This window comes from Panthera onca, chromosome C2, assembly GCF_046562875.1.
Source record: "Panthera onca isolate mPanOnc1 chromosome C2, mPanOnc1 haplotype 2, whole genome shotgun sequence".
Lineage (NCBI taxonomy): Eukaryota > Metazoa > Chordata > Mammalia > Carnivora > Felidae > Panthera > Panthera onca.
Genome location: NC_138347.1, coordinates 124748094 through 124775512, shown reverse-complemented (window position 1 = coordinate 124775512; position 27419 = coordinate 124748094). Strand labels below are relative to the sequence as shown.

The 27419-nt window shown below is 39.8% G+C and overlaps 1 protein-coding gene across 7 annotated transcripts in view; it reads right to left on the bottom strand.

Moving 5' to 3' along the window:
• Positions 1–27419, bottom strand: part of CEP70 (centrosomal protein 70) — a 79692-nt gene that overhangs the window by 48173 nt on the left and 4100 nt on the right. Inside the window, exons 1-8 of one of the 7 annotated variants that reach the window (XM_060638766.3) lie at positions 22275–22440; positions 20011–20113; positions 9550–9640; positions 9092–9115; positions 7237–7361; positions 4737–4827; positions 4490–4613; positions 3720–3900 (exon numbers count right to left, since the gene is read on the bottom strand). In XM_060638766.3, the coding sequence (XP_060494749.1) occupies positions 3720–3900; positions 4490–4613; positions 4737–4827; positions 7237–7251 (411 nt within the window). In that variant the 5' untranslated portion in view covers positions 7252–7361; positions 9092–9115; positions 9550–9640; positions 20011–20113; positions 22275–22440. Of the gene's footprint in view, positions 1–3719; positions 3901–4489; positions 4614–4736; positions 4828–7236; positions 7362–9091; positions 9116–9549; positions 9641–20010; positions 20114–22274; positions 22446–24066; positions 24186–27419 lie in introns of those variants that run through there. The other 6 variants (XM_060638768.3, XM_060638775.3, XM_060638765.3 and 3 more) reach the window with 6 other exon arrangements.

The window sequence follows — 27419 nt, the reverse complement described above, 5'->3', positions numbered from 1 at the left end:
GGTATATCCACACAATGGAATACTTGTCAGTAATAAAAAGTAATAAACTATTGATACAACCAGCAACATGAATGAATCTTGAAATAATTATGTTCAGTGAAAGATGATTAGATATCAATGATTTTGATAGGGTAGTTAGATATGAGCTGGAGGTAAGGATGGTGGTAAACAGTGCTTCCAGTTTCCCCACCTTCCAGGGCTATCAGATCAAGAATAGCAGGTGCTCTCCTTGTGAGTCTGTGGCCTGCAATAACCTAGAACTTCATTATACTATATTTTAACTGCAGTTTCAGCACCCCTCACTCCCGTGAGGGAAAACAGCCATGACAGTTCTGGCAAGCACCCTGTAGGACCAAAAACTTCCCCTCCCTATTGGAGGAGTCCCTTAAATGACTGGAAACCTCAGTCAGAGACCACTCTAGCCACTACCCGTAACCTATGCAACCATAAAAAGAAAAGATAGCCCTAACTCCAGTGCCATTGCCACCTTGGGCCTGCCCGCTGTCCCATCTTGACAGCATATTGTCCTATTTAATAAACTGCTTTGTGCTTGCTACTTTCTTCTGGCTGTCTTTATTGGAGTGCAGATTCTTATATAAATCTTTCATGGGGAACCCAAGAACTAGACCTCCATTCACACAGCACACAATCTCCCACCAAGAACAATTTTAATAGCCTGTGCCACATGAAATGTCCATTTCCTTCCTATCTCTTTCCTCCCTATTTAGATTTTAGTACATATAACCCAGTAATGTATTCTGCATGTCTTGCTGACTTTAAAAAAGTTTAGGTCTACAGACCACCACCAGAAACTCCCAACTCTATATGCAACACAATGGCAATAATTAGTATCTTTCAGTACTCACTCTAAATGTCAATGGACTCAACGCTCCAATCAAAAGACAGAGGGTAAGAAAATGGATAAGGAAACAAGATCCATCTATATCCTGTTTACAAGAGACCCATTTTAGACCCAAAGACACCTTCAGATTGAAAGTAATGGGATGGAGAACCATCTATCATGGAGTAGCCATACTTAGACAATCTAGATTTTAAAATAAACATTGTAACAAGATGAAGAAGGGCTTTATAGCATAATTAAGGGGTCTATCCACCAAGAAGACCTAACAATTATAAACATCTATGCCAATGTGGAGCACCCAAACATATAAACCAATCACAAACATACAGAAACTCAGTGATAATGATACCATAATAGTAGGGGACTTCAACACCCCCACTTACAGCAATGGACAGATCATCTAAACAGAAAACCAAGGAAACAATGGCTTGAATGATACACTGGACTAGATGGACTTTACCTACATTCAGAACATTTCATCCTAAAGCATTGGAATACACATTCTTCACAAGTACGCATGATACATTCTCCAGAATAGAGTACATACTGGGGCACAAATCAGCCCAAGTACAAAAAAGATCAACATCAACAAGTACAATAAAGATCAAGATCACAATGAGATACCACCTTACACCTGTCATAATGACTAACGTTAACAACTCAGGCAACAACAGATGTTGGCAAGGATGCGGAGAAAGAGGATCTCTTTTGCATTGTTGGTGAGAATGCAAACCGGTACAGCCACTCTGGCAAACAGTAGGGAGGTTCCTCAAAAATTAGTGCAATTACACTACTAGGATACAAAAATGCTGATTCGAAGGGGCATGTGTAGCACAGTGTTTATAGCAGCGCTATCAACAATAGCCAAATTATGAAAGGAGCCAAAATGTCCGTCAACTGATGAATAAAGATATGGTATATATATACAATGGAATATTACTTGGTGATCAAAAAGAATGAAATCCTGCCATTTGCAAAAATGTGGATGGAACTAGAATGTATTATGCTAAGCGAAATAAGTCAGAGAAAGACCAACATCATATGATTTCACTCACATGTGGAATTTAAGAAACAAAAGGGAAGGAAAAACAAAGGAAGATAAAAACAGAGAGGGAGGAAACCATAAGAGACTCTCAAATAGGGGTGCTTGGGTAGCTCAGTCGGTTAAGCAGCCAACTTTTGATTATGGCTCAGGTCGTGATCTCATGAGCCCTGTATGGGGCTCAGCACTGGGCTTGGAGCCTACTTGGGATTCCTCTCTCCCTCTCTCTCTTCCCCTCCCTGCACTCGCCCATGTGCTCTCTCTCAAAATAAATAAATAAACAGTTAAAAATAAAATAAAATAGGGGCGCCTGGGTGGCTTGGTCGCTTTAGCGTCTGACTTCGACTCAGGTCATGATCTCACAGTTTGTAAGTTTGAGCCCTGCATCGGGCTCTGCACTGACAGTTGGAGCCTGCTTCAGTTTCTCTGTCTCCCTCTCTTTCTGCCCCTCCCCGGCTCACGCTCTTTATCTCGCTCTCAAAAATAAATAAAAAATAAAAAAATTTTTTAATAAAGTAACGATTTCTTAAAATTGGGAAATTAAGCATTCAGTGTTAAAATACTGCTATTTTTATAAAAAGAAAAGTAACCAAACAACTTATAATAATCACAAAGGATATTCCATAAAAACATTACATAAATTTAATTCAGTAACAAATATTTGAGCATTTACTCCTACTAATAATAGGTACTCTTTTAGCCTAAACAAAATAGACAAAAATATTTGCCTTCATGGAGCTTACATTCTAACACAGGGAAATATATAAACAAAACTATTTGTTTATATATAGTATGTTAGGATATTGGACAGCGGTAAGAACTATGGATAAAACATAAATCAAGGAAGGAGTATGAAGTGTGGTGGATGGGATTGGCAACTGTAAGTAAAGTAGTCAAGAAAGGAATTCCTGAGAGATGGTAACATCCAAGAAAGGACAGAGAGAACAAGCCATGCAGCTAACTCTTGGTGACACTGAGAAAGGAGAGAGAGAAGAGCATGCAGGGCAAAGGGAAAAGAAAGAACAAAATGTACAAAGGCCCTGAAGTGAGGATGATCAAGGAAAATGTTCAAGGAAGAACAAGAACATGAGTGTGGCTGGAGTAGAAATAAGCAAGGAGTACACTAGATGAAATCAGAAAGTAACAGGTAGCCACATATGTAGGACCTTAGAGGCCATGGTAAGACTTTTTGATTCTCCTCTAAAGAAAAAGGAAAGCCATTAGGGGCTTCTGAGTTACTATGTTCAAAAAGACACTGAAAAAGTCAAGGGTGGAAACAAGAGAGACCAACAGAGGGGTAGAAGAGAAATGAAGGTGACTTGGACCGGAGTGGAGACTAAAAAAAAAAATTAAAAGTTTTGGGAAGAAATCCAGGAATACATTTTTAGACACTTAAAATTCTAGATATCTATTAGACATCCAGTAGAGATATCAAATAGGCTGCAAGGTATCAGTCTGGAACTAAGGGAAGATGCCTGGGCTACAGATTTAAATTACAAATGAATTTATGCTATGAATTAGACTGAACATCTGAGTCAGAATATATAGGAAATATAAAAGATCTAAGAAATGAGTACTGGGGAGTCCCAGCACTAAGAGGATAGAGAGATAAGAACCAGCAAAGGAACTGAAGAATGACCAAAAGGAAAACCAGAGGAGAGGACATTCTGGAAACCAAAGAAAGAAAGAATTTTAAGAAGGCAACAGTGATAGGTCAATAAGATAAAGTCCACTGAATTAAGCAACAACACAGAGGTCACCTGTGACCTTAATGAGCCGTTTTAGTATTATCATGTAAGAAAACACAATTAATACCTGTAAAGCTTTATGCTCCTTTTGAAGATCTTTTATTTTATTCTGTTGCTGGCTAACCCTATTTATGGATTCATCCTCCAATTCACCAATTTTGGATTTCACACACTCCATAATTTGTTCCAAGTCATTAGCTCGTTGTTCCTGATCGGCTGCTCGGCTCTGTTCTAGCTGAAGTTCATTTCTAATAACACACAATTCCTTCCCTTAGTTATAAAAGTTAAATCACATCAACAAACATACCCATCTAACAACATAATGAATTTCTAAAATTTCTTTGCATTCTTAAAATTTCCATCATGTAACACAAACCAATATAAGAAATATAGGACAGGGGCGCCTGGGTGGCGCAGTCGGTTAAGCGTCCGACTTCAGCCAGGTCACGATCTCACGGTCCGTGAGTTCGAGCCCCGCGTCAGGCTCTGGGCTGATGGCTCGGAGCCTGGAGCCTGTTTCCGATTCTGTGTCTCCATCTCTCTCTGCCCCTCCCCCGTTCATGCTCTGTCTCTCTCTGTCCCAAAAATAAATAAAAAACGTTGAAAAAAAAATTAAAAAAAAAAAAAAAAGAAATATAGGACACTATTACACACCTAAGTTAAGCTATTACTGAAAGAATTATCTATTAAAAATATTAAAATATAAAAATATTTAAACTTAACATTTAGTCAAAATAGAAAATTAAAGGTCTGGATTCTTTTCAAGGCAATATTTTTAGAATGCATATATCACTTATATACAAACAATTCAAAAGAGACATTTTTCCATTTTCTTACTTAAGCTGCTGATTAGTTTCTATGAGCTCCTGGATCATGTTCTGCTGACGTGTTGTTTCTTCCATCAATGTTTTCAAATTCTGCCTCATCTTCTGTGATGACTGTTTATCAAAAATGATGAAATCTACATTTATGGAATGTAACACAGATAATAAAAATAAAAAGCAAAAAAAAATTTTTAGGATAAAAAGTTTTGAAAGGAAAAAGACATTTTTTACCATAATGAGCAAGAATAGGATCTGATTACCTTTAAGATCAGTTCTTTTGACTAGTAATAAAGGTTTTAAGCCATGCATCATCAAAAGCACATTTATGCTTTCCCATTCTGCTTCTTCCTGCTACGATTACAAAGAGAGAAAAGAATCAACTTTAACATATAGAGAAAACAAACACCCTCTTGAACATAATTTCCTTGTCTTCAGAATAATGGAACTTTTTCTCCAAAGTTTTTTAATATGAATTTTTATGTACATATAGTAAGTAAAATTAAACTTATTTCTGGCAAAATTAGCAGACTATAAAGAATGCAAATGAGCATAAATAATTATATAATTCCAGAATACTCATACATAAGGCCTTAATGGATAGAGTAAAACAAAAACACCAACAAAAAAATACCTTGTAATTTCAGTGAACCAAATAGACCCGAGTTTTTTTGTTTAACTGAACCGGACCAGGCTCTACTCAAAAGAAACAGCTGCAAATTAGGTCATATTAACTGAATAGTAAATTAAATTTGAGTCACTCAGAAACAAGTATCACTTAATAAGTAGGTTCACAAAATTTTTTTTTTAAATCTGACTGGTCAAAGCCAATAATTTAATAGTCTCTTGTATAATAGACAAGGTCTAATTATAAAAAGGAGTCTGTCCATCTAGGTAACTGATTCTAGTAGAATCACTCTGAAAGATACTCTCAAGCTTTGTATCCCTCATTCTTAAATATGTATTTACAACACAAACCTGAGAGGGGAACCCTGACTTTCTCGAGTATGTAAATAAAAACATAATGGGAAGAAAAAGGTAATTAAGAACATACAATACAGATAAGAATGAAAAGAGCATGGGGCATCTGGGTGGCTCAGTCAACTAAGCATCTGACTTCGGCTCAGGTCATGATCTCACAGTTTGTGGGTTCAGGCCCCGCTTCAGCCTCTGCGCTGACAGCTCAGAGCCTGGAGCTTGTTTCAAATTCTGTGTCTCCCCTTCTCTCTCTGCCCTTCCCCCGCTTACACTCTCTCTCAAAAGTAAATAACCATTAAAAAAATTTTAAAAAAGAATGAAAAGAGATTTTTTAATTATACATTTATATGCATGACATTAACAGTTTATAACAGTCTTTTGATGTAAATCCAATGATCAATTTGGAATCACTGTATGAGGTGATTTACTTGCTTTTTAAGTTATTAAAGTAGGGGTGCCTGGGTGGCTCAGTCAGTTAAGTGTCCAACTCTTGATTTCAGCTCAGGTCATGATCTCATCATTTGTGAGATCAAGCCCTGAATCAGGCTCTGTGCTTACAGCATGGAGCCTGCTTGGGATTCTCTCTCCCCCTCTCTCTGCCGCTCCCTTGCTCACTCGCGCGCGCTCTCTCTCTCTCTCTCTCTCCCAAAATAAACAAACATTTAAGTTACTAAAGTATATTTAAAAAGGTAATTTGAATGAATTTTTAATGTTAAAATGCTTGAAAAAATAGAATTTATACAATAGTTTTCATTGGTGGAATAGTATTAAATATTTTAACAGCTTAAAGATTAATAATTTAGGCAACAGACAAAATACACATAAATGGATTAGTCTCCATATCCAAATCCCTCTAGATATTAAAGAAATTTCTCAAAACAAAAAAGGAACAAATTACCCTAACTATGATAGCATTATCAATAACAGTGCCAAATCTTTCCTTTTGACTGCTTTCCTCCTCTTCTCTATCCTTTCTGTACTTCTCCGCCCTCCCACAATCTTTTCCCTTCTTATTTTTTAAGGTCTTCTGGTCACAAAGATTCATGACCCAGAATTTAAATTATTAAACATATCGGTTTTAGGGGCGCCTGGGTGGCTCAGTTGGTTGAGTGTCTGACTTTGGCTCAGGTCATCATCTCACAGTCCTTGAGTTCCAGCCCCGTGTCGGGCTCTGTGCTGACAGCTCAGAGCCTGGAGCCTGCTTTCAATTCTGTGTCTCCCTCTCTGTCTGCCCCTTCCCCACTCAAGCTCTGTCTCGGTCTCTCTCAAAAATAAACATTAAAAAAAAAAAAAAAAAAGATATGTTTAGGAGCCAAAAGTTCTGGGTGGGCATCTCAGTGGATGTCTACTATGACTCGCAAAAACAAAGTACTCTGTAAATAATGCCACACATTTTAAATGATCAAATTATACATATTGTTCCTGGATACCTCTTTTAATGGAAAGAATAACTGCAAATTCTGAAAAGAGGTAAGAATGGCATTTTCTTAAAAAAAAAAAAAAAAAGAAAAAGAATGGCATTTTCTAAAGTATGTGGTACAGAACACTAAAGAACTGTTCCTGAGACTAATGTGAAATAAGTAGGAAATACTGTATACTGAAGTCTCTCTTTGGACAGTATTGTGAAGTCTTACAATAACAAAATCATTAAATAATCTTTAACCCAACATTTCCCAAAGTTATTTTATTACAGAACCCTTTTAAGAAAGATTTTTCACATTTGTAAATGCAGTATTCTTTGGCACGTACTTCACGAAACACTGGCTTCAAATATTTTAAGTTTACCTGTTTTTCAGTCATGAGTCTGTTTGATGATTTACTAGACTCCTAGGCTTTAGGGGCTGCTGGAGATTTGGTATCTTAAGTAAAATCCGAAGAAGTAGATTGGCAGTAAAAAATACTGGAGTTGCCTAAATTAGAAAAGAAAAAATGCAATAGGTGTTAAAGGAAATTATACTTCAAAGAACCAATAACTCTTTGGCAATTTAAGCCATTCCTGTGTCAAAAGTCATATGACTTGTCAGAAAACTGATTTTAAGAATGATTAGAACAGGGGCACCTGGGTGGCTCAGTTGGTTAAGTGTTCAACTTCAGCTCAAATCATGATCTCACATCACAGTTCGTGAGTTTGAGCCCCTAACAGGCTCTGTACTGACAGCTCAGAGCCTGGAGCCTGCTTCGGATTCTTTATCTCCCTCTCCCTCTGCCCCTCCCCTGCTCATGCTGTGTCTCTGTCTCTCAAAAACAAACATTTTTCAAATAAAAATTAAAAAAACAAAAGAATGATTAGAATAAACCCTAATTTGGGGATGCCTGGGTGGCTCAGAAGAGCATGCAACTCTTGATCTCTGGGTCCTGAGTTCAAGACCCACATTGGGTGTAGAGATTGCTTAAAATTTAAAAAAAAAAAAAAATCAATGTAAAAAAAGAATAAGCCTGATCTTATGATGTTCTCTTCTAGAAATAAAACATTATGAGGTTTGACACACACACACATACACACAATTAACTAGCTAATGTACGAAGCACATGCTGCTGATAAAGTTATCTTTTGTAAGCTGATTCCCCAAAACTGAAAGAAATGTGCCTGGCTGAAAGTTACACGTCAGTCTAACAATTCACATGACTAATGCCAAGGGTAAATGCAGTGCCACTTTCTTAGGTGGTCTTTATTTCTAAATAGATCAGAGGCTAGCAGCGAAGGGTTCTGTTTGGGAGACAAAAAAGTTTTTATTTACTCTACCATCACTTCCTCTTGTTTTCTAAGACTCTATCATCCTATAGGAAAAAATTTTCTTGTATTGGTTGATATATAGGTAGAATTCCTCCTTTCCAGAGGCACAATCACACACATTCATTAGCATCATGAACTTTTAGACCTTGAGAGGACCTTGGAAATTGTTTGATCCCAAATCTCTAGCTGTTTGTAGCTGGCAGGGAGGCATACGGGAGAGTTGTACCAGTGTAGCATATACTGGTAACCATCTGGTGAAATGATCTTCTCAAGATTGATTAGGAAAGAAGCAAGCCTCCTTGCTACCAGGTCGTATTTATTCCAAAGCACAATTCTACCCTTCTAGGTCTGCTTCAGATAATGAAATCCAACTAGACAATTTACCAATCACCCTTATGTGTCTACAGGGTGTAGCTTTCCAGTTTCAGATAAACTCAGTAACATGTTATAAATTTTCAAATTCTGCCACTTTTGCTGCTGGACATCAACTTTGGTCTCTTTTACCAACTCAATCACCCACTATGTTAATCCCTCCTGCCTTTACAAACCTTTCAGCTAGTTTTTAAACTTTTCGTTAGAAAAATTTTCAGAAATACATAAAAAAATATAATAAACCCATGTTTTAAAAAATGTCTTATTTTCCAAATCAGGATCCAAAGAAGGTCCATATGTAGGCCTCTAAAGTTTTTTCTCATCTGTAACAGTCCCATCTCCCCTCCTTTCTCTTTTGACATGCATTTATTTGTTGAAAAAATAGGTCGTCTATCCTGTAAAACTACCCCTATTTCAGATTTGGCTTACTGTATTCTTGTCATTTAACATATATCTCTACCCCCTATATTTCTTGTAAACTGTACATCTAGAGACTTTATTAAATTCAGGTTCAGTATTTTCTGGCAGGAATACCTCAGAGGTGGTACTATGTTCATCCTGTTGTATCACCATCAAGAGTCGGCCAGGGGAGGGAGAGAAAACATAAGAGACTCTTAAATATGGACAACAAAGAGAGGGTTACTAGAGGGGTTGTGGGAAAGGGGGTGGGCTAAATGGGTAAGGGGCATTAAGGAATCTACTCCTGAAATCATTGTTGTACTATATGGTAACTAACTTGGATGTAAATTAAAAAAATAAAAGGAAAAAAAAAAAAAGAGCCAGCCAGAATTTTAAAGTGGGAAGAATACATCCTTAGAGATCAGAAATAAGGATGTAAGATAATCCCCCCCAAGAGTGAGAAGCTACATATTCTGACAAGCTTCCTAACTACTACACTGGACCTCTTTCAAATCTTCAAAATGTCATTCCTCTCCATATTCAAGGCCTGGCTACTCTTAGCCTGTTCTTCACTTAGTTAACTCATACTTGACCTTCAGATCCTGGCTCAGATTTCTTTCTTCAGGGAAATCTCCCCTGATCCCATGACTAGATTAGGTCCTCTTGTTAAATGTTCTTGTAGCACTATAAAGAATAAAGTATAGAGGTTCAGCATTCAGAGTCAGATGGTGACTACTGAAGTAGTCACTGAGTGACTACTAGTTTAACTATTAAATTATATGACAAAGACAAATTCATTAACATCTTTGAGCATTTTTTTCTTCATTTGTAAAAGACAACACAGTAATATACCTCATAGATTAAATTAAGTCATACAACATGTAGAAAGTACTTAGAACAAGAACCTGGCATATAGAAACTTATAGATTAGTAGTACTTATTGTTATATAAGAGTATGCTAGGGGCGCCTGGGTGGCTCAGTCGGTTAAGCATCCGACTTCAGCTCAGGTCATGATCTCACGGTTCGTGAGTTCCGGCCCTGCGTCAGGCTCTGTGCTGACAGCTCAGAGCCTGGAGCCTACTGTGGATTCTGTGTCTCCCTCTCTGCCCCTCCCCTGCTCTCACTGTTTCTCTCTCTCTCTCTCTCTCTCTCTCTCTCTCAAAAATAAACATTAAAAAACTAAATAAAAGTATGCTAAACAAAACTAATCTTACCATCATATATTAGCTCAGATTTTTTTCTACAAATTACTCAGATCATTATTTCATACAAGTTGTTTTACATAAGTATGTCTAGATTTAAGACTAAATTTCATGAGGGGCACCTGGATGGCTCAGTCGGATGAGTGTCCGACTTCAATTCAGGTCATGATCTCACAGTCCGTGAGTTCGAGCCCCACATAGGGCTCTGTGCTGACAGCTCAGAGCCTGGAGCCTGCTTCAGATTCTGTGTCTCCCTCTCTCTCTCTGCCCCTGCCCTGCTCATGCTCTGTCTCTCTGTGTCTCAAAAATAAAAACATTAAAAAAAATAAAAAATAAATAAAAGTGTTTAAAAAAAAAAGACTAAATTTCATGAGATAGGTAGTCTACTTTTGGTAACGATAGAGTAGGCAGCTCTGTCTCTAAGGTCAAGTAAGAAAGCTGAATAAAATACACTAAATTTGGGGAACCTGGCTGGCTCAATTGGTACAGCATGCAGCTCTCGATCTCAGGATTGTGAGTTCAAGCTCCACACTGTGTGTATCAAATAGGTTAAAAAAAAAAAAAAAAAAAAAAAAGGCGGGGGGGGGGGGGGACAAAAATAGAACATACCAAAATTTATGGGACTCAGTGAAAGCAGCGCTAAGGGAGAAATTTATAGTTATAAACATTTACATTAAAAAACAAGAACAGGAGTACCTGGCTGGCTCAGCCAGTTGAGCATCTGACTTCAGCTCAGGTCATGATCTCGCAGTTCGTGGGTTCGAGCCCCAAGTCAGGCTCTGTGCCGACAGCTCAGAGCCTGGAGCCTGCTTCAGATTCTGTGTCTCCCTCTCTCTCTGCCCCTCCCCTGCTTATGCTCGCTTGCTCTCTCTCTCTCTCTCTCTCTCAAAAATAAACATTAAAAAAAAAAAAAAGAACCATCTCAAATTAACAACCTAACTTTACAACTTAAGGAGCTAGAAAAAGAAGAACAAAAAGCTAGCACAAGAAAGGAAATAATAAGGATTAGAGCTGGGGTAAAGGAAAGCAATAGAGGAAAATCACTGAAATAAAAAGTTATTTGAAAAAAAAATCAGCAAAATAGGCAAACCTGTAGCTAAATGGACAGAAAAAAAGAGAGAAGACTCAAAGTACTAAAATCATAAATGAAAGTGGGGACATTAATCACAATTATACAGAAATAAAAATTCTAAGAGAGCAATACAAAGAAACAGAAAATCTGAATAGACCTATAATTTACATGAAGATTGATTCAGTAATCAAAAATCTCCCAACAGGGGCACCTGGGTGGCTCAGTCGGTTAAGCATTCAACTCTTGATTTTGGCTGAGGGCATGACCTCACAGTTCCTGGGTTTGAGCCCTGTATCAGGCTCTGTATTGACAGTGTAGAGCCTGCTTGGGATTCTCTCTCTCCCTCTCTCTCTCTCTGCTCCTCTACTGGTTGTGTTAGTTCTCTCTTTCTCTCTCTCTCAAAATAAACAAACTTAGGGGAAAAATCCCAACAAAGCAAAGCCTTGGAAATGATGGCTTCACTGAAGAATTCTACCAAACATTTAAAGAACACCAATTATTCTCTAACTTTTCCAAATACTGAAGAGAAGGGAATAAATACTTCCTAATTCATTCTTTTTTTAATGTGTATTTATTTATTTGTTTGTTTAGAGAGAGAGAGAGAAGACAGAGAGACAGACACACACACACACACAGAGAGAGAGAGAGAGAGAGAGAGAGAGAGAGATTGATTCTCAAGTAGGCTCCATGCTCGGCACAGATTCTGACACTGGGCTTGATCTCATGGGCTTGATCTCACTGTGAGATCATGACCTGAACCAAAATCAAGAGTCAGATGCTTAACCGACTGAGCCACCCAAGCACCCCTAATTCATTCTTTTTTTTTTCATTTTTTTAAAATAGTTATTTTGAGAGAGAGACAGATCATCAGTGGGGAAGGGACAGAGAGAGAGGGAGACACAGAATTCAAAGTAAACTCTAGGCTCTGAGCCGTCTGCGCAGAGCCTGACGTGAACCAAAAGATCATGACCTGAGCCGAAGTCAGATGCTCAACCGACTGAGCCACCCAGGCGCCCCAACCCCTAATTCATTCTTAAAGGCTAGCATTATTCTAATACTGAAGCCAGATGAAGACAATACAGGAAAACTAAAGACCAACATTCCTTATGCACATTGATGCAATTATCCTCAACGAAATACTGGTAAACCAAATTCAACAGCATATTAAAAGAATCCCACAACCAAGTGGGAGTTATTCCTGGAATGTAATAATAGTTCAACATATGAAAAACAATTAACGTAATGGACTGCATTAATGGAATAAAGGATAAAAAAACCACATGATCATCTAAATTGATGCAGAAAAAGCATCTGACCATGGCACAGAAAGCCCCTAACAAAGTGGACTCAAGGAAGTCCACACCAAATACGTAATAGTTCAAATGACAAAAAGTAATAATAAATAAAATTTTAATACACTAAAATGGGACACCTGGGTGGGTGAGTTGGTTAAGCTTCTGACTCTTAATTTCGATTCAGGTCATGATCTCACGGTTCATGGGATCAAGCCACACATCTGGCTCTACACTGACAGCATGGTGCCTGCTTGGGATTCTCTCCCTCCCTCCCTCCCTCCCTCCCTCCATCTCTCTCTCTCTCTCTCTCTCTCTCTCTCTCTCTCTCTCTCTCTGCCTCTCTCCTACTTGTGTTTTCTCTCTCTCAAAATAAATAAACTTTAAAAAAATAAATAAAAGCACCAGAAGTTAACAGTTACATACAAGAAAAACCCCATAAGGCTATCAGCTAATTTTTCAGCAGAAACAATGCAGGTGCTAACACTCACCACTTAACCTGCTTACACCAGCACCGCTCCCCCATACCAAACTTGAGTGGATCCGCCCCTCCCAGTCATGCTTGCCTCAGTCCCAGCACTGAGGGTCCCCTCCCCCAGAACACCAGTGCAAACCTCACCAGCACATGTCCCAATCTGTGGGTTTTGCAGGACCTCGACTACAGCAGCAGCAGTGGCAGGACTCATTTCACAAGCAGAGCACCACACACCTTGTTAAAAAACGCCCAACCTGGTGAGGGACCAAACGCTGCCCACAAGAGGCAAAGAGAGCCGTTGCAAATAATGAGATTGAAGGAAAAAGCAATCAGGACTCAACAGCAAAGCACGCTCAACACACACAGGAGACACTCCCTGAAGCACCAGGTCCTAGAGAACAGGGGACACTGCACTACATGACACTACAAGACCTTTTCTTCATAAGACCATTACCTCAAGAGCAAGAGATATAGCTGACTTTCCAAACAGAAAGAAACAGACACAGAGTCAGACAAAATGAGGAGACAGAAAATATGTTCCAAATGAAAGAACAGGACCAAACCACAGCAAAAGACCTAAGTGAAACAGATATAAGATAAGATCCCTGAGAGAGAATTTAAAGTAATGAAGATACTCACTGGACTTGAGAACAGTGAAGGACATCAGTGAGACCCTTAATAAAGACAGGAAAAAAAAAAAAAAAAAAAAACAGAACCACCAAACATCTTCAGAGATAAAGAACTCAATAAATGAAATTAGAAATACACTAAATGGAATAAATAGCAGGCTAGAGAAAACAGAGGAACAAATTAATGACCTGGAAGTAATGGAGTAATGGAAGTAACCAAGCTGAGCAAATGAGAGAAAAACACAATATGCAGATTGAGAACAGTCAGGGCACTCAGTGACTCCATCAAGCACAATAATATTCACATTATAGGGATCCAAGAAGAAGAGAGAGAAAGGGGGGCAGAAAATTTATTTGAAAACATAACAGGTTAAACTTCACTAATGTGGGGAAGGAAACAGATATCCAGATCCATGAGGCACAGAGATCTCCCCAAAAATTCAATCTGAGAAGATCCACACCAAGACACATAGTAATTAAAAGGGCAAAAAGTAGTGATAAAGAAAAATTTTTAAATCAGCAAGAGAAAAGAAGATACTTACATACAAGGGAAACCCTGCAAGGCTTTCAGCAAGTTTTTCAGTAGAAACTGCATGCCAGAAGGGAGTGGCATGATACATTCAAAGTGCTGGAAGGGAAAATATGCAGCCAAGAATAGTCTATCCAGCAAGGCTAGAATTCACAAAAGAAGGAAAAATGAAGACTTTCTCAAACGAATCAAAACTAAAGAAGTTCATGACCACTAAACCAGCCCTACACCAAATAAACACGACTCTGAGTGGAAATGAAAGAGTATGAAAAGTAAAAAATAAAAAAGGAGTAAAAATGAATATTTCTGTAAAAACAATTCAAGGGATTAATAAAAGGATGTAAAATATAACACTGTATACTTAAAACATGGGGAGGAGTAAACAATGAGTTCAAACTTAAGCAAACATCAACCTAATATAGACTACTATATACAGAAGACATTATATACAAATCTAATGGTAACTATAAACCAGAATCCAGTAATAAATATGCAAAGGATAAAGAAAAAGGAAGCCAAGTATATCAAAGAAAGTCAACAAACCATGAAAGAGAACAAGAGAAGATCAGAGAAAAACTACAAAAACAAGCACAAAACAAGTAACAAAATGGCAATAAAGACATATCAATAAATATTTTGAATATAAATGGACTAAAATCAATCAAAACACATAGGGTGACAGAGTGAATTAAAAAAAAAAAAAATAGGGGCGCCTGGGTGGCTCAGTCGGTTGAGCGTCCGACTTCAGCTCAGGTCACGATCTCACGGTCTGTGAGTTCGAGCCCCGTGTCGGGCTCTGGGCTGACAGCTCAGAGCCTGGAGCCTGCTTCTGATTCTGTGTCTCCCTCTCTCTCTGCCCCTCCCACGTTCATGCTCTGTCTCTCTCTGTCTCAAAAATAAATAAATGTTAAAAAAATTAAAAAATAAAATAAAATAAAATAAAATAAAATAAAATAAAATAAAATAAAAAAATAGGGGCGTCTCAGTGCCTCAGTTGGTTAAGTGTCTGACTCTTGATTTCGGCCCAGGTCATGATCTCACGGTTGTTGAGTTCAAGCCCTGCATCAGGCTCTGAGCTGACAGCACGGAGCCTGCTTAGGATCCTCTATCTCCCTCCCTCTCTTTCTGCCCCTCCCCTACTCTGTCTCTCAAAAATAAATAAACAAACATTAAAAAAAAAAACATTCACCAAAATAAAGTGAGATTTATTCCTGGGATGCAAGGGTAGTTCAATATTCACAAATCAATGTGATATACCACATCAACAAGAGAAAGGATGAAAACCACATGGTCAATAGATGCAGAAAAAGCATTTGACAAAGTACAACATCCATTCATGATAACAACTCTCAACAAAGTAGGTTTAGAGGGAACATATTCCTCAACATAATAAAGGCCATATATGAAAAACCCATAGCTAACAGCATACTCAATGGGAAAAAACTGAGAGCTTCTCCTCTAAAGTCAGGAAGAATAAGGATGTCCACTCTCACCACTTTTATTCAACATAGTATGAGAAGTCCTACCCAAAGCAATCAGCCAACAAAAAGAAATAAAAAAGCATCCAAATTCGTAACAAAGAAGTAAAAATTTCACTATTTCCAGCTAATATGATACTATCAAAAGAAAACCCTAGCGACTCCACCAAAAAATTACTAGAACTCATAGATGAATTCAGTAGTCGCAGGATACAAAAATCACTATAAAGAAATCCATTGCATTTCTATATGCTAATAATGAAGCAGCAGATAGAGAAATGAAGAAAACAACCCCATTTACATCAAAAATAATAAAAAACCTAGAAATAAACTTAACTAAGCAAATGAAAGACCTGACCCTGAAAACTCTTGTCAGATGAAAGACACTGAAGACAACACAAAGAAATGGAAAGATATTCCATGCTCATGGAGTGGGAGAACAAATATTGTTAAAATGTCTACACTACCCAAGGCAATCCACAGGTTTAATGCAATCCCTATGAAAATACCAACAGCACTTTTCACAGAACTAGAACAATCTTAAAATTTGTATGGAACTGCAAAAGACCCCGAATAGCCAAAGCAATCTTGAAAAAGAAAAACAAAACTGAAGGTGTCACAATTCCATACTTCAAGTTATATTACAAAGCTGTAGTCAACAAAACAGTATAGTACTAGCACAAAAACACATAGATCAATGGAAAAGAGTAGAAAATCCAGCAATAAACCTGTAGTTATATGGTCAATCAATCTTTGACAAAGAAGGCAAGGCTATGCAATGTGAAAAAGGGAGTGTCTTCAATAAATGGTGTGGGAAAAATGGGACAGGTACATGCAAAAGAGTGAAACCTAGACCACTTTCTTACACCATCCACAAAAATACACTCAGAATGGATTAAAGGGTAAAGGACCTAAATGTGAGACCTGAAACCATAAAAATCCTAGACAAGCACAGGCATTAATTTCTCTGACATTGGCCATAGTGATATCTTTCCAGATAGGTCTCCTGAGGCAAGGGAAACAAAAGCAAAAATAAACTATTTGGACTATATCAAAATAAAAAGCTTTTGTACAGCAAAGGAAACAACCGACCTACTTAATGGGAGAAGATATTTGCAGGTGATCTAACTGGTAAAGGGTTAGTGTCCAAAATATATAAAGCATTTATGAAACACTCATAAACAAATAATCTGAGTAAAAAATGGGCAGAAGACACCAACAGACATTTCTCCAAAGATGACATACTGACAGCCAACCGACACATAAAAACATGCTCAGTTTCACTCATCATCAGGGAAATGCAAATCAAAACCACAATGAGACATCACTTCACACCTCTCAGAATAGCTAAAATAAAAAACTCAAACAAGTGTTGGTGAGGATACGGAGATAAAGGAATGCTTGTGCACTTTGGTGGGAATGCAAACTGGTGCAGCCACCATGAAAGACAGTATGGTGATTCCTCAGAAAATTAAAAACAGCACTACCCCATGATTCAGTAATCACACTACTGAGTATTTATCCAAAGAATATGAAAACACTAGTTTTAAAGGATATATGCACCCCTATATCTATAGCAGCATTATTTACAATAGCCAAACTATGGAACCACCCCAAGTAAGATGAATGGATAAAGAAAAGGTGGTATATATATTTAATGGAATACTGGTTGGCCATTAAAAGTGAATAAAATCTTGCCATTTGCAACAACATGGATGAACCTAGTAGGTATAATGCTAAGTGAAATAAGTCAGAGAAATAAAGATACCATATGAACTCACTCGTATATAGAACTTAAGAAACAAAATAAACAAGCAAAGGAAAAAAAAAAGAGAGACAAACCAAAAAAAAACCCGACTCTTATCTATAGAGAACAAACAGATGGTTCCCAGAGGTGAGGTTGGTTGGGGGGGTGGGGTGGGGGGAGAGTAAAAAGTAAAGGGGATTAAAAGTACACTTAACTTGACGAGCACTGAGTAATATGTGTAACTGCTGAATCACTATATTGTAAACCTGGAACTAATGTAACACTGTACGTTAACTACACTGGAAATAAAATTTTTAAAACCAACAAGGTGAAACCACAATACACCTATTTAAATGGCTAAGACTAACTATACTAGTGTTTATGAGAATAGGAAGGAAATGGAACTCTGATACACTGCTGATGGGCATGTAAAATAGGACAATCAGTTTTTATTTTTAATGTTTATTTATTTTTGAGACAGAGAGAGAGCATGAGCAGGGTAAGGACACAGAGAGGAGACACAGAATCCAAAGCAGGCTCCAGGCGCTGAGCGGTCAGTCTTGACGTGGGGCTCGAACTCACAAACCTAAGATCATGACCCGAGTTGAAGCTGGACACTTAACCAACTGAGCCACCCAAGGTGCGCCTAGGACAATTACTTTGGATAACACTTTGGCAGTTTCTGAAAAGGTTAAATAGACACCTAAGACCCAGCCGTTCCATTCCTAGGCATTTACCCAATAGAAATGAAAGCATATGACTACACAAGTCCTATATATAAAAGTCCTTGTAATACCCAGGAACTGGAAACAACTCAAATGCCAATCAATAGCTGAATGGATACAAAAACTGGTAAAAGCATACAATGGAATCTCTCAACAATAAAAAGGAATAAACTATTGATACATGCAACAACACAGATGAACCTGAAAATACTTATGCTGAGGGAAAGAAGCCAGACAAATAAAGACTACATACTGTTTGAATCCATTTATATAAAATTCTAGGAAACAAAAACTAATCTACACTGACAGAATGTAGATCAATGGTGGCTAGGGGAATGAGAGGCTAGAGAAATGGATTACCAAGGGGAACAAGGGAATTTTAGGGGTGATAGATTCACAATCCTAATTGTGTGATGGTTTCACAGGTGTATATGTATGTCAAAACTTGTCAAATACTACACTTTATTTTGTTTTCATAAAGGGAGATGACGAAGGGGAGACTACAGTTTTATTTCATTTTTGAAGTTTATTTATTTTGAGAGAGAGAGAGAGAGAGCACGCACATGCATGTGTTAGTGGCGGAGAGTCAGAGAAAGGAGGAGAGAGAGAATCCCAAGCAGGCTCCACACTGTCAGGGTGAAGCCAGACATGCGGCTTGATCTCACGAAACCATGAGATCATGACCTAAACCGAAATCAAGAGTCAGACGGCCAAATGACTGGCCACCCAGGCGCCTCTCAAATAGTACACTTTAAATATATGCAGATTATATATCACATATATCTCAACAAAGCTGTTTAAAAAAAAAAAAGCTTTCCTGAAATGAAAAGAATATACACATATGAAATTACACATGCAAAGAGTCTATCACATACTTGACAATACTGACCCAGAAGACACATCCTAATAAAATTACCGAATTTTAGGGGTGCCTGGGAAGCTCAGTCTGTTAATGATTTCGGTTCCAGTCATAATCTCATAGTTCATGTGACTGAGCCCCGTGTTGAGACTGAGCTCTGTCAGCTAAGAGCCTACTTGGGATTCTTTCTCTCTCTCTCTCTCTCTCTGCCCCTCCTATTCATGCACATGCGTGCTCTCTCGCTCTCTCAAAATAATAAATAATAACTTTAAAAAATAATTCATTAAGTTACACATTTGGCCTGTGTTCTTTTCTGTTTGACTTCATAATAAAAATTCATTTTATAATAAAAGAATTTTCCTAATAATAAAAACAAAAGCAACAAAACATGAACCAAAGAAAGCTGGTATACCTCGGTAGCCAGGCTACCTGGGTTCAAACCGTGGACTCTGCCACACAGCCAAGAAAGCAGTAATACCTCTGTGCCTCAATCTCATTTTCTTTTTTTTTTTTTTAATTTTTTTTAATGTTTATTTTTGAGAGAGGGGGAGGGGAAGAGAGAGAGGGAGACACAGAATCTGAAGGAGGCTCCAGGCTCTGAGCTGTCAGCACAGAGCCCGAAGCTGGGCTCTAACTCACAAATCTTGAGATCATGACCTAAGCTGAAGTAGGATGCTTAACCGACTGAGCCAGCCAGGTGCCCCCCCTCAATCTCATTTTCATACAATGAGTATAATCAAAGTACTTAGCTCATAGGGTTGTTACGGAGATCAGGAGAGTTAATATAGAAATAAAATAGAACAGCACCTGGTTCATAGCAAAACAGAGGTGGTGATTAGAGTTGGTGACCAGCTATGTGAGTTAGTGTAGTTACTTAACCTCTCTGGGCTTTAGTTTCCTTACCTGAGTTTCAAATATCTACCTGACCAGATTATCAGGAGATCAAAAGGAAATATATGCAATGTATCTATTACCGTATTCAATAAATAACAGGTCTTCTCCATGGCCTCCCAACATCCAGAGTTATCTGTCACAGCAGACATACCTCAGTCATAGCACGTCCTTCTTGCGCTTTTCACCTGGTCGTTCAAGTTGATCTCAATGAAATGATCACCCAGTGAGTCTCACGTCCGAAACTGGATCTTCATCTAGATTTCAAAAAGATAAAAAAACCAAAATCTTAAAATGTTTGACCTTCTAGTACGAACGGTCCTGTGTTATTCCCAAAGCAAGTATCCATGGTACCGGTAACTACTGAAGGGGGAACAACTGAAGCCACAGCTGATGGACTCCGATGCTGCCACCTTAGCCTAGAGTCCAAATCTATCACCACCTATCATTAATTCTGACCTCTGGCCGCAAGGGTAGAACATTCTCATTTGCAAGCGTACTAAAATGAAGCACTTTCAGATGGACAAATAGCACTAACCACAAAAGGCAAAGTCAGGAAGAAAAACGATCCCCTCAGTTCCACTGTGACCAAGCCCTCCTTTTCAGAGGCCCACGATAATGTGCTGATATTTGCACCAGCCTTTTCCCCCATTAGAAGCTGTGACAGGACATAGACCTGGAACCTTGAGTCACAGGTAGAGACCAAATGCTTCCCAAGGCCAAAGCAGAAGCTATAGCTTTATTCAGTGTCATAACACACCTAAAGAAAGACTGTGGGATTAGGGAAGGCAGGATAGGAGTTGGTTTGTACACGGCATAAAAAGCCAAATGCAGAGAAGCAAAGCATAGTTGTACCTTCTGGCACTGTCCAGGTTTCCAAGAGCCCTTTGCTAACTTACCCTTCATACGTCTGAAGCCCCACTAATAAGCACTGTCCATTGAAATACAATTGTTTTTAGGGGCGCCTGGGTGGCTCAGTCCGTTAAGCGTCCGACTTCGGCTCAGGTCATGATCTCCCAGTTTGTGAGTTTGAGCCCCGCGTCGGGCTCTGTGCTGACAGCTCAGAACCTGGAGCCTGTTTCTGATTCTGTGTCTCCCTATCTCTCTGCTCCTCCCCTGTTCATTCTCTCTCTCTCTCTCTCTCTCTCTCTCTCTCTCTCTCAAAAATACACATTAAAAAAAATTTTTGTTAAATTTACTTGTTTTTCACCCCTTTTGGGGGGAAAAGCTGTAAATAACAAACCATGGCCTGTAATGATTCTTTCTCAATTGAGTCACGTCAAAATCTGTAATTAGCTTTCTCAAAAGCAAATATCTCACATTACTGCAATAAATGCAACACGTAATGCTTTCGAAGTCTCTGGTCTCTATTAAATACAGTATTAGATAAATGCTTTGGAAGTCTCTGGTCTCTACTCCAAAAACATGCCAACATGCTGCTTAATTTTCTTAGGAAGGAGTGAATCTACCACAAATAAGGAAATGGGAGTGGGGATTGGATGTCATCTCCACCCAATCATTCGGCCCCAGAAGAAGGTACACAAAGGGCCAGAACACACCTCTCCCGCCTTTGAAGCAGAAGCTGTGGACAAAACCCTAGTCAGCCACCTCTTCCTCAAGGGGCGGGGGGTAGGGCGGGGGGGTAGGGCGGAGGGGGGGGTGTAGGGCGGGTAGGGGAGGGAGGCCGGAGTGCACTTGGCAATACAGAAAGTAAAAACAAACTCATGCAGAAGACTGGAACCAATATGGGTAATGCCTGCACACTGCTTAATATTATTATGGTCAGAGAGTAAGTGGTAGTAGAAACCCTTCCTGTGTGGTCCCTAGGTGACGGATCTCAGCCTTCTGACATTTCCACCTAATTTTCTCAACAGAATCAAATTAGACTCCGCAGGGAGGCAGCGGTCCTCCCAACCTGGAATGAGCATAACGAACCGTTCCACTCACCTACCCTTCTTGTATTCTCCTTTTGCTCCCTTCTCAGACACCTGACACTGACAAGTGAAGCGGGTCGGCCCTGGCCCACTCGTGTAGATGGAGGAAATTACCTAGGACTTATCCGCAACCCGGATCCGCCAGGTATCAATACCCGCGCCAGTATCAATCTAAGCCTTACACTTAGTGCCTCACTTTACCTTCTCAACCACCACGTAAGGCAAGAATTACCAGCTGTAGGCTACGAATGAAGAAGCTGAAGCGCGGAGACGTTAAATGAGCAGCCAAAGACGGCAAGGGCCGGGGAGCCAGGGCTCGAACCACGTTTGTCCTTATACTGGTATACTTGTGACTGGTGTGCTTTCTGGGGGGACCTGACAAGGGTCGGTCTGGCCACTCGGCGGCACCAGCGGCGGCAGATCTCAGCGGTGCTTTCGGGAGGGGCTCCGACCGATGCCTCCGCGATACCCCTAAGCCACTCACCTTCCTCAGCCGCGGCCTCCCACCAGCAGCGCGCCCGGCCCGGCCCGGCTCGGCTCAGCCCTCTCCGGCCCCGCCTCCGCGACCGTTACCGCGCCTTGGGAGACCAGCCAATCGAACTGGAGCGCGGTGAGGGGCGGGCCTCGGCTACGCCTCCGAACGCCGCTAGCTGTTTCCTCCGGCAACCGGGGGAGGCTAGGCAGGCCCAGGGCCCGGTTGGCTTCGCAGCTGGAGGCGGGGCTTATATTCGCGTAGACCAGAGTGCGCCGCGCTTGCGGTCTGCGCCTGCGCACTTTCATTGCTCTTTCAACATTTTCTGGCCTCGCAGGTGCTGGTCGCAGCCACCTGGAAACTCATTTGTCCGGGAGACCGCAGAAATACATACTTAAGGCAAATGGTCAAAGTGAGGCCGGGGCGAGGTGGCCAAGGCACGCTGCTCTCCATACACACAGTTAAGCCGTGACTGCGAACTCTTGCTGCAGGACTAGTCAGCCTGTTCTCCAGGTTACAGACCTGGCTGAGCACAGCAGCACCTGGCATTTGGAGAACCCCCGTACGTGTTTGTTAATGACATTTTACCCTTGTATTCAGCATTTTCAAATCCCCACGAAGCGTCAGGCCCTACATCAGGCTCCAGAAATGCAGAGGTGGACGAAAGGAGATGCTCAAAGTTTAGTTAGGGAGATGGATATATGCTCTGAAATTCAGATACAGTATGATAGGCATAATCCGAGGATTTTGTGTAGGGCGCAGAAGGGGAAGAGAAGCATTACCTAAATCGGTTACTGAAGTCTTCCTACCTGGCTGCATTTTAGAATCTCCCGGGGAGCTTTGAAAACTTGGTGCTCAAGCCCCAGACCGCTTAAATCAGAAGCTCCAGGGTGGGATTCAGGTGTCATAGTTTGTCGGTAGTCTCTCCCCAGGTGATTCCAATGTGCAGCCAATCTCAACTGCAAACCTAGAGAAATGGTTCTGAATGGTAGGAGTTCCCCAGCAATACAAAGGAAAAACAGAGAAAACTTCCTGTGCAAATTAAATAAGATAACTCCAAAGCACATTATTATAATGCTCAGGTTACAAGTGCACAGTAAACCTTATTATTATTTTTTGTCATTTAAACCTGGGCCCCTTCGGGACCGCTCATATCTGCTCTCGCTTAAAACCTAACTCCCAAAGCTTTTACAAATATAATGGAACTTACTGAGAGCTTTCTGACAAAACTGAGTAGTATGTTGCATCACTGGAGATGGGGAGGAGGAACGCCTTGACAAGTGTGCTAAAAAGCTGGGACTTTATCCAGGGGGTGATGGGAAACCATAGACGAGTTTTCAAAGAGGTAATAAAATGGAAATGTTTTTGTTTGGTTATCTTTAGGCCTAATTTTCATGCATCTTGAGACTATAGATAAAAACTGAAAGGCCAGTCGGTTGAGCATCAGATTCTTAATTTCAGCTCAGGTCATGATCCCAGGATGGTAGAATCGAGCCCTGTGTCAGGCTCCATGCGGAGCCTGCTTAAGATTCTCTCCCCACTCTTCCCCTTTCCCCCACCCGCGTGAACTCTCTCTCAAATTAAAAAAAAAACAAACAAAACTTTTTTAACCTGTAGGAACAGCTCCACCATGTACAAACATGATCACAGCTTTTTTTCCCCACAAAATGAAATCACCTCAATATTCTATTCCCAAAATAATAAGTTCAGAATCTACAAATAGGTCCCTTACTACCATTTTCAAAAACTCATAGCGGGTTAAGTGATCCAAAAATTCCTAGTAGAAAATACAACTTCCACACACCTGAAGGGAAGGCTTGGAGTCTCATCTGCCCGATATAGTCGTTGCACGTTACAGCCACATGGTGTCGCTGTTTGACGATCTGTAGTTACCAGCTCTGTGGTGTTGCAGGTCCCACAGGGGCCAACAAGGATCTCCAACAGAAGGTATTAATCATAATGTGTCTCACAAGGAAGTCTCAGGGTCATAGCTTTTAGGGTACAATACTTTCAGGCCCATATTCACCCCTCTTCTAGGCAGCTGGGGCCATTATGAGTTTGAGCTCTGGGTCTGCTCCATGCAAACATGTTCTCACCCCTGCCACCCAACCCCTTTCCTTACCTGCCTATTCACACTAGCAATAGTTAATAAATAGATTTTCATCTTCAACCCTTGAAACAAAGTCCCACTGCTTGCCTTTTCCAAGACAATAGGGTGATTTTCCCATTCTTCTGAGTGTAGCTGCCTTAACTGTAGCCAGGAAACCAAATATCACAGGTCCATTGGGATCATTTTGGCCTCAGATAATAGAAAACCCAATTCAAACTGTTTACTTAAAAAATAAGGAAATTTATTATCTCACATAACAGAAGGTCCACAGGCAAAACAGACTTTAAGGCTGGTGAACTCAATGGTTCAACAAGTTATCAAGGACCCAATTGTTACCAGGCTCTCTGCCCTGCTGTAAACATGGTAGGTTTCAAATTCCTACTAAAGTGATTTTCCAGATGTCTACCAGGAGCAATCAGGACCCTATACTTTTTTTTTCCATCTATAATCTTTCCATCCAGTTTTTTTGAGTCAATTAGGTCTCACAGGCCCATACGCTGCTTCCCAATCAATATCTGTCTAGCAAATGTGAAGACGGAGTAAGCCTAGTTTCTGGAAGGGGAAAAGGGTTACCATAATTGGAATTGACATGGGTGGGTGGTCATTGAGTCACATAAATTGCAAGGTGGAGGTATGGCTATTTGAGTAAAACTGGCATCCTGTAAGGGTCAAGAGGACAATGGATGCTAGATGCATAATCACTAGTATCTTTTACAATCTTCAAAGCACAAGAAAGCTGATTACTCTCTATTTCCTAACAAGAGAGCCTCCTCTTCATTCCTCCTGGATTTTGTGTGTATCAAGTGGAAGGGAGGAAGCTCTACAGCACTGTCCTCCAAAGGAATTTCTTTATTACAACCATCAAGGCCTTTTCAGCACCTCTCTTTGCTAGAGAAGTAAAAGGCTCTGCACACAAGTTGTCTTAGCATTCTGCTGCATTGGTCTCAAGTTTTCTATGAGTCTTCATTGACCCACCAGAGTGTTAATGGTTCTAAACACTCATTTAACATTTATTCACAAAAATGTATTTGGCACCCATTATGTGTCAGGGACTAATCTAGATGCTGAGTTTACAGTGGTGAGTGAACCAGATGTGATTCCTGCCCTCATGGTGTTCATGATCTAGTTGGGAAGAGAAATATGAAGGAAAAAAAAACGTCAAATAAACATTAATTATGATAAATCTATGAAGGAAGAGAACAGAGGTGTGTGGAGGAGCCTCTCTCAGGAAGTGACATTTAAGCTGAGATCCAAAGGCTATCTTCATTTCAGCTTACTGCTTTCCTCTGTGCTTTGTCTTCCCAGTATAAATTACAGCCTTCGTTAACAATTAAAACAGATCTTTTCATTTCGAAACTTCTAAACTGATTCTCAAATTTTCTCCTAAGCATAAAACTATCAAAGTTATTCCCATAACAAAGAGTATACCACATACGAATGGCATTTGGTGATGAATTCTTGAAGAGTCCTCAATTTACAAGTCTTGTAGACTTAGAATCCTTAATTACACTAATACATTTGTTTCTGCCTCTCCTATGAGAATTTGAACTCTGGGGACACGGATCATATCTTACCTTTTCCAACACCTAGCATAGTCCCTGGCACATAATAGATACTTAGTACAGTGTTGAGTGGCATTGTTAAATTTGAGTCGGTTTTATACAGGGGTCTTTCACCTTCAGGAGCCATTTTCCAATATGAAAGACCATAAGCAAACAGCTCAAACATATTAATAACAAATGCTCAAGAATCAATACAGATTAACAAGAGTTATATTAATTGAACCTTTAAAATGTATCAAGCTCTGGGCTAAACACTTTTATTTTCTAATTTCTTGACTCTTCACAGCAACCTTAACATAAGTACTGTTGTTATCTTCATTTTACAAATGACCAAATTGGAAAATAGGAATAAAAAAAAAAAAAAAAAAGACTTGCTAAGATGACACAGCTAGTATGTTGGCAGAGCCAGGATCTGAAATCAGCTCCAAGGCCGACTCCATTAACCACTTTATCAACCACTTCTCTTGATGGGCATCTGCTCTACCATAAGATGGGTATGCATTTATTCCAATTCGAAGTTATTTCATCTGTGCATTAGTTATCTATTGGTACAGAACAAATTATCCCTAAACACAGCCCCTTAAAACAAAAACGTAATATCTTGACATGTCTGTGGCTCAGGAACACAGGGGGGCTTAGCTGGATGGTCTGGACAGAATCTTTCATGACGTTGCAGTCAACCTGTTAGCCTGGGTTGGTCGTCTCAAGGTTCAATTGGGGCCGAAGGATTCGCTTCCAAACTGACCCATGTGGTTACTGGCAGGGCTCAGTTTGTTCCTTACCAAGCGAGCCTCTCCACAGGCTGCCTGAGTATCCCCAAAACATGACAGCTTCCCACAGAGGGAGTGTCCAAGTGAATGTGTGAGCACCTAAGACAAAAGCTGAAGTCTTTTTTATAACCTAATCCAGGATGTCACATATCATCACTTCTGCTATATGCTGTTAATCACACAGACCAACTATAGTAAAACATAGTAGAGGACTATACAAGGATGTGAATACCAGGAAGTGAGGATCCTTGGGAGCCACCTTGGAAGCAACTTACCACAATCTGTTTCCTCATTTTTTGTGAGTGCCTCCTCCACTAGAATGTAAACTTCAAAATAACTTTTTATTTATTTATTTTTTAAAGATTTTATATTTAAGTAATCTCTACACTTAACATGGGGCTTGAACTCACAACCCCGAGATCAAGAGTTGCATGCTCCGCTGACTAAACCAGTCAGGCACCCCTCAAATGCCCTCAAATAATTTTTCAAAAGCAGGGCTCTATCATACCTAAGAACACTACTTATATAATTTTTTTATTTTTATACTAAAAAAATAATAATAGGGGCACCTGGATGGCTCAGTTGGTTAAGCATCCAACTCTTGATTTCAGTTGATGTCATAATTTCACGATTTGTGAGATCAAGCCCCACGTAGAGCTCTCCACTGAGTGTGGAGTGTGCTTGGCATTCTCTATCTACCTCTCTGTCCCTCCCC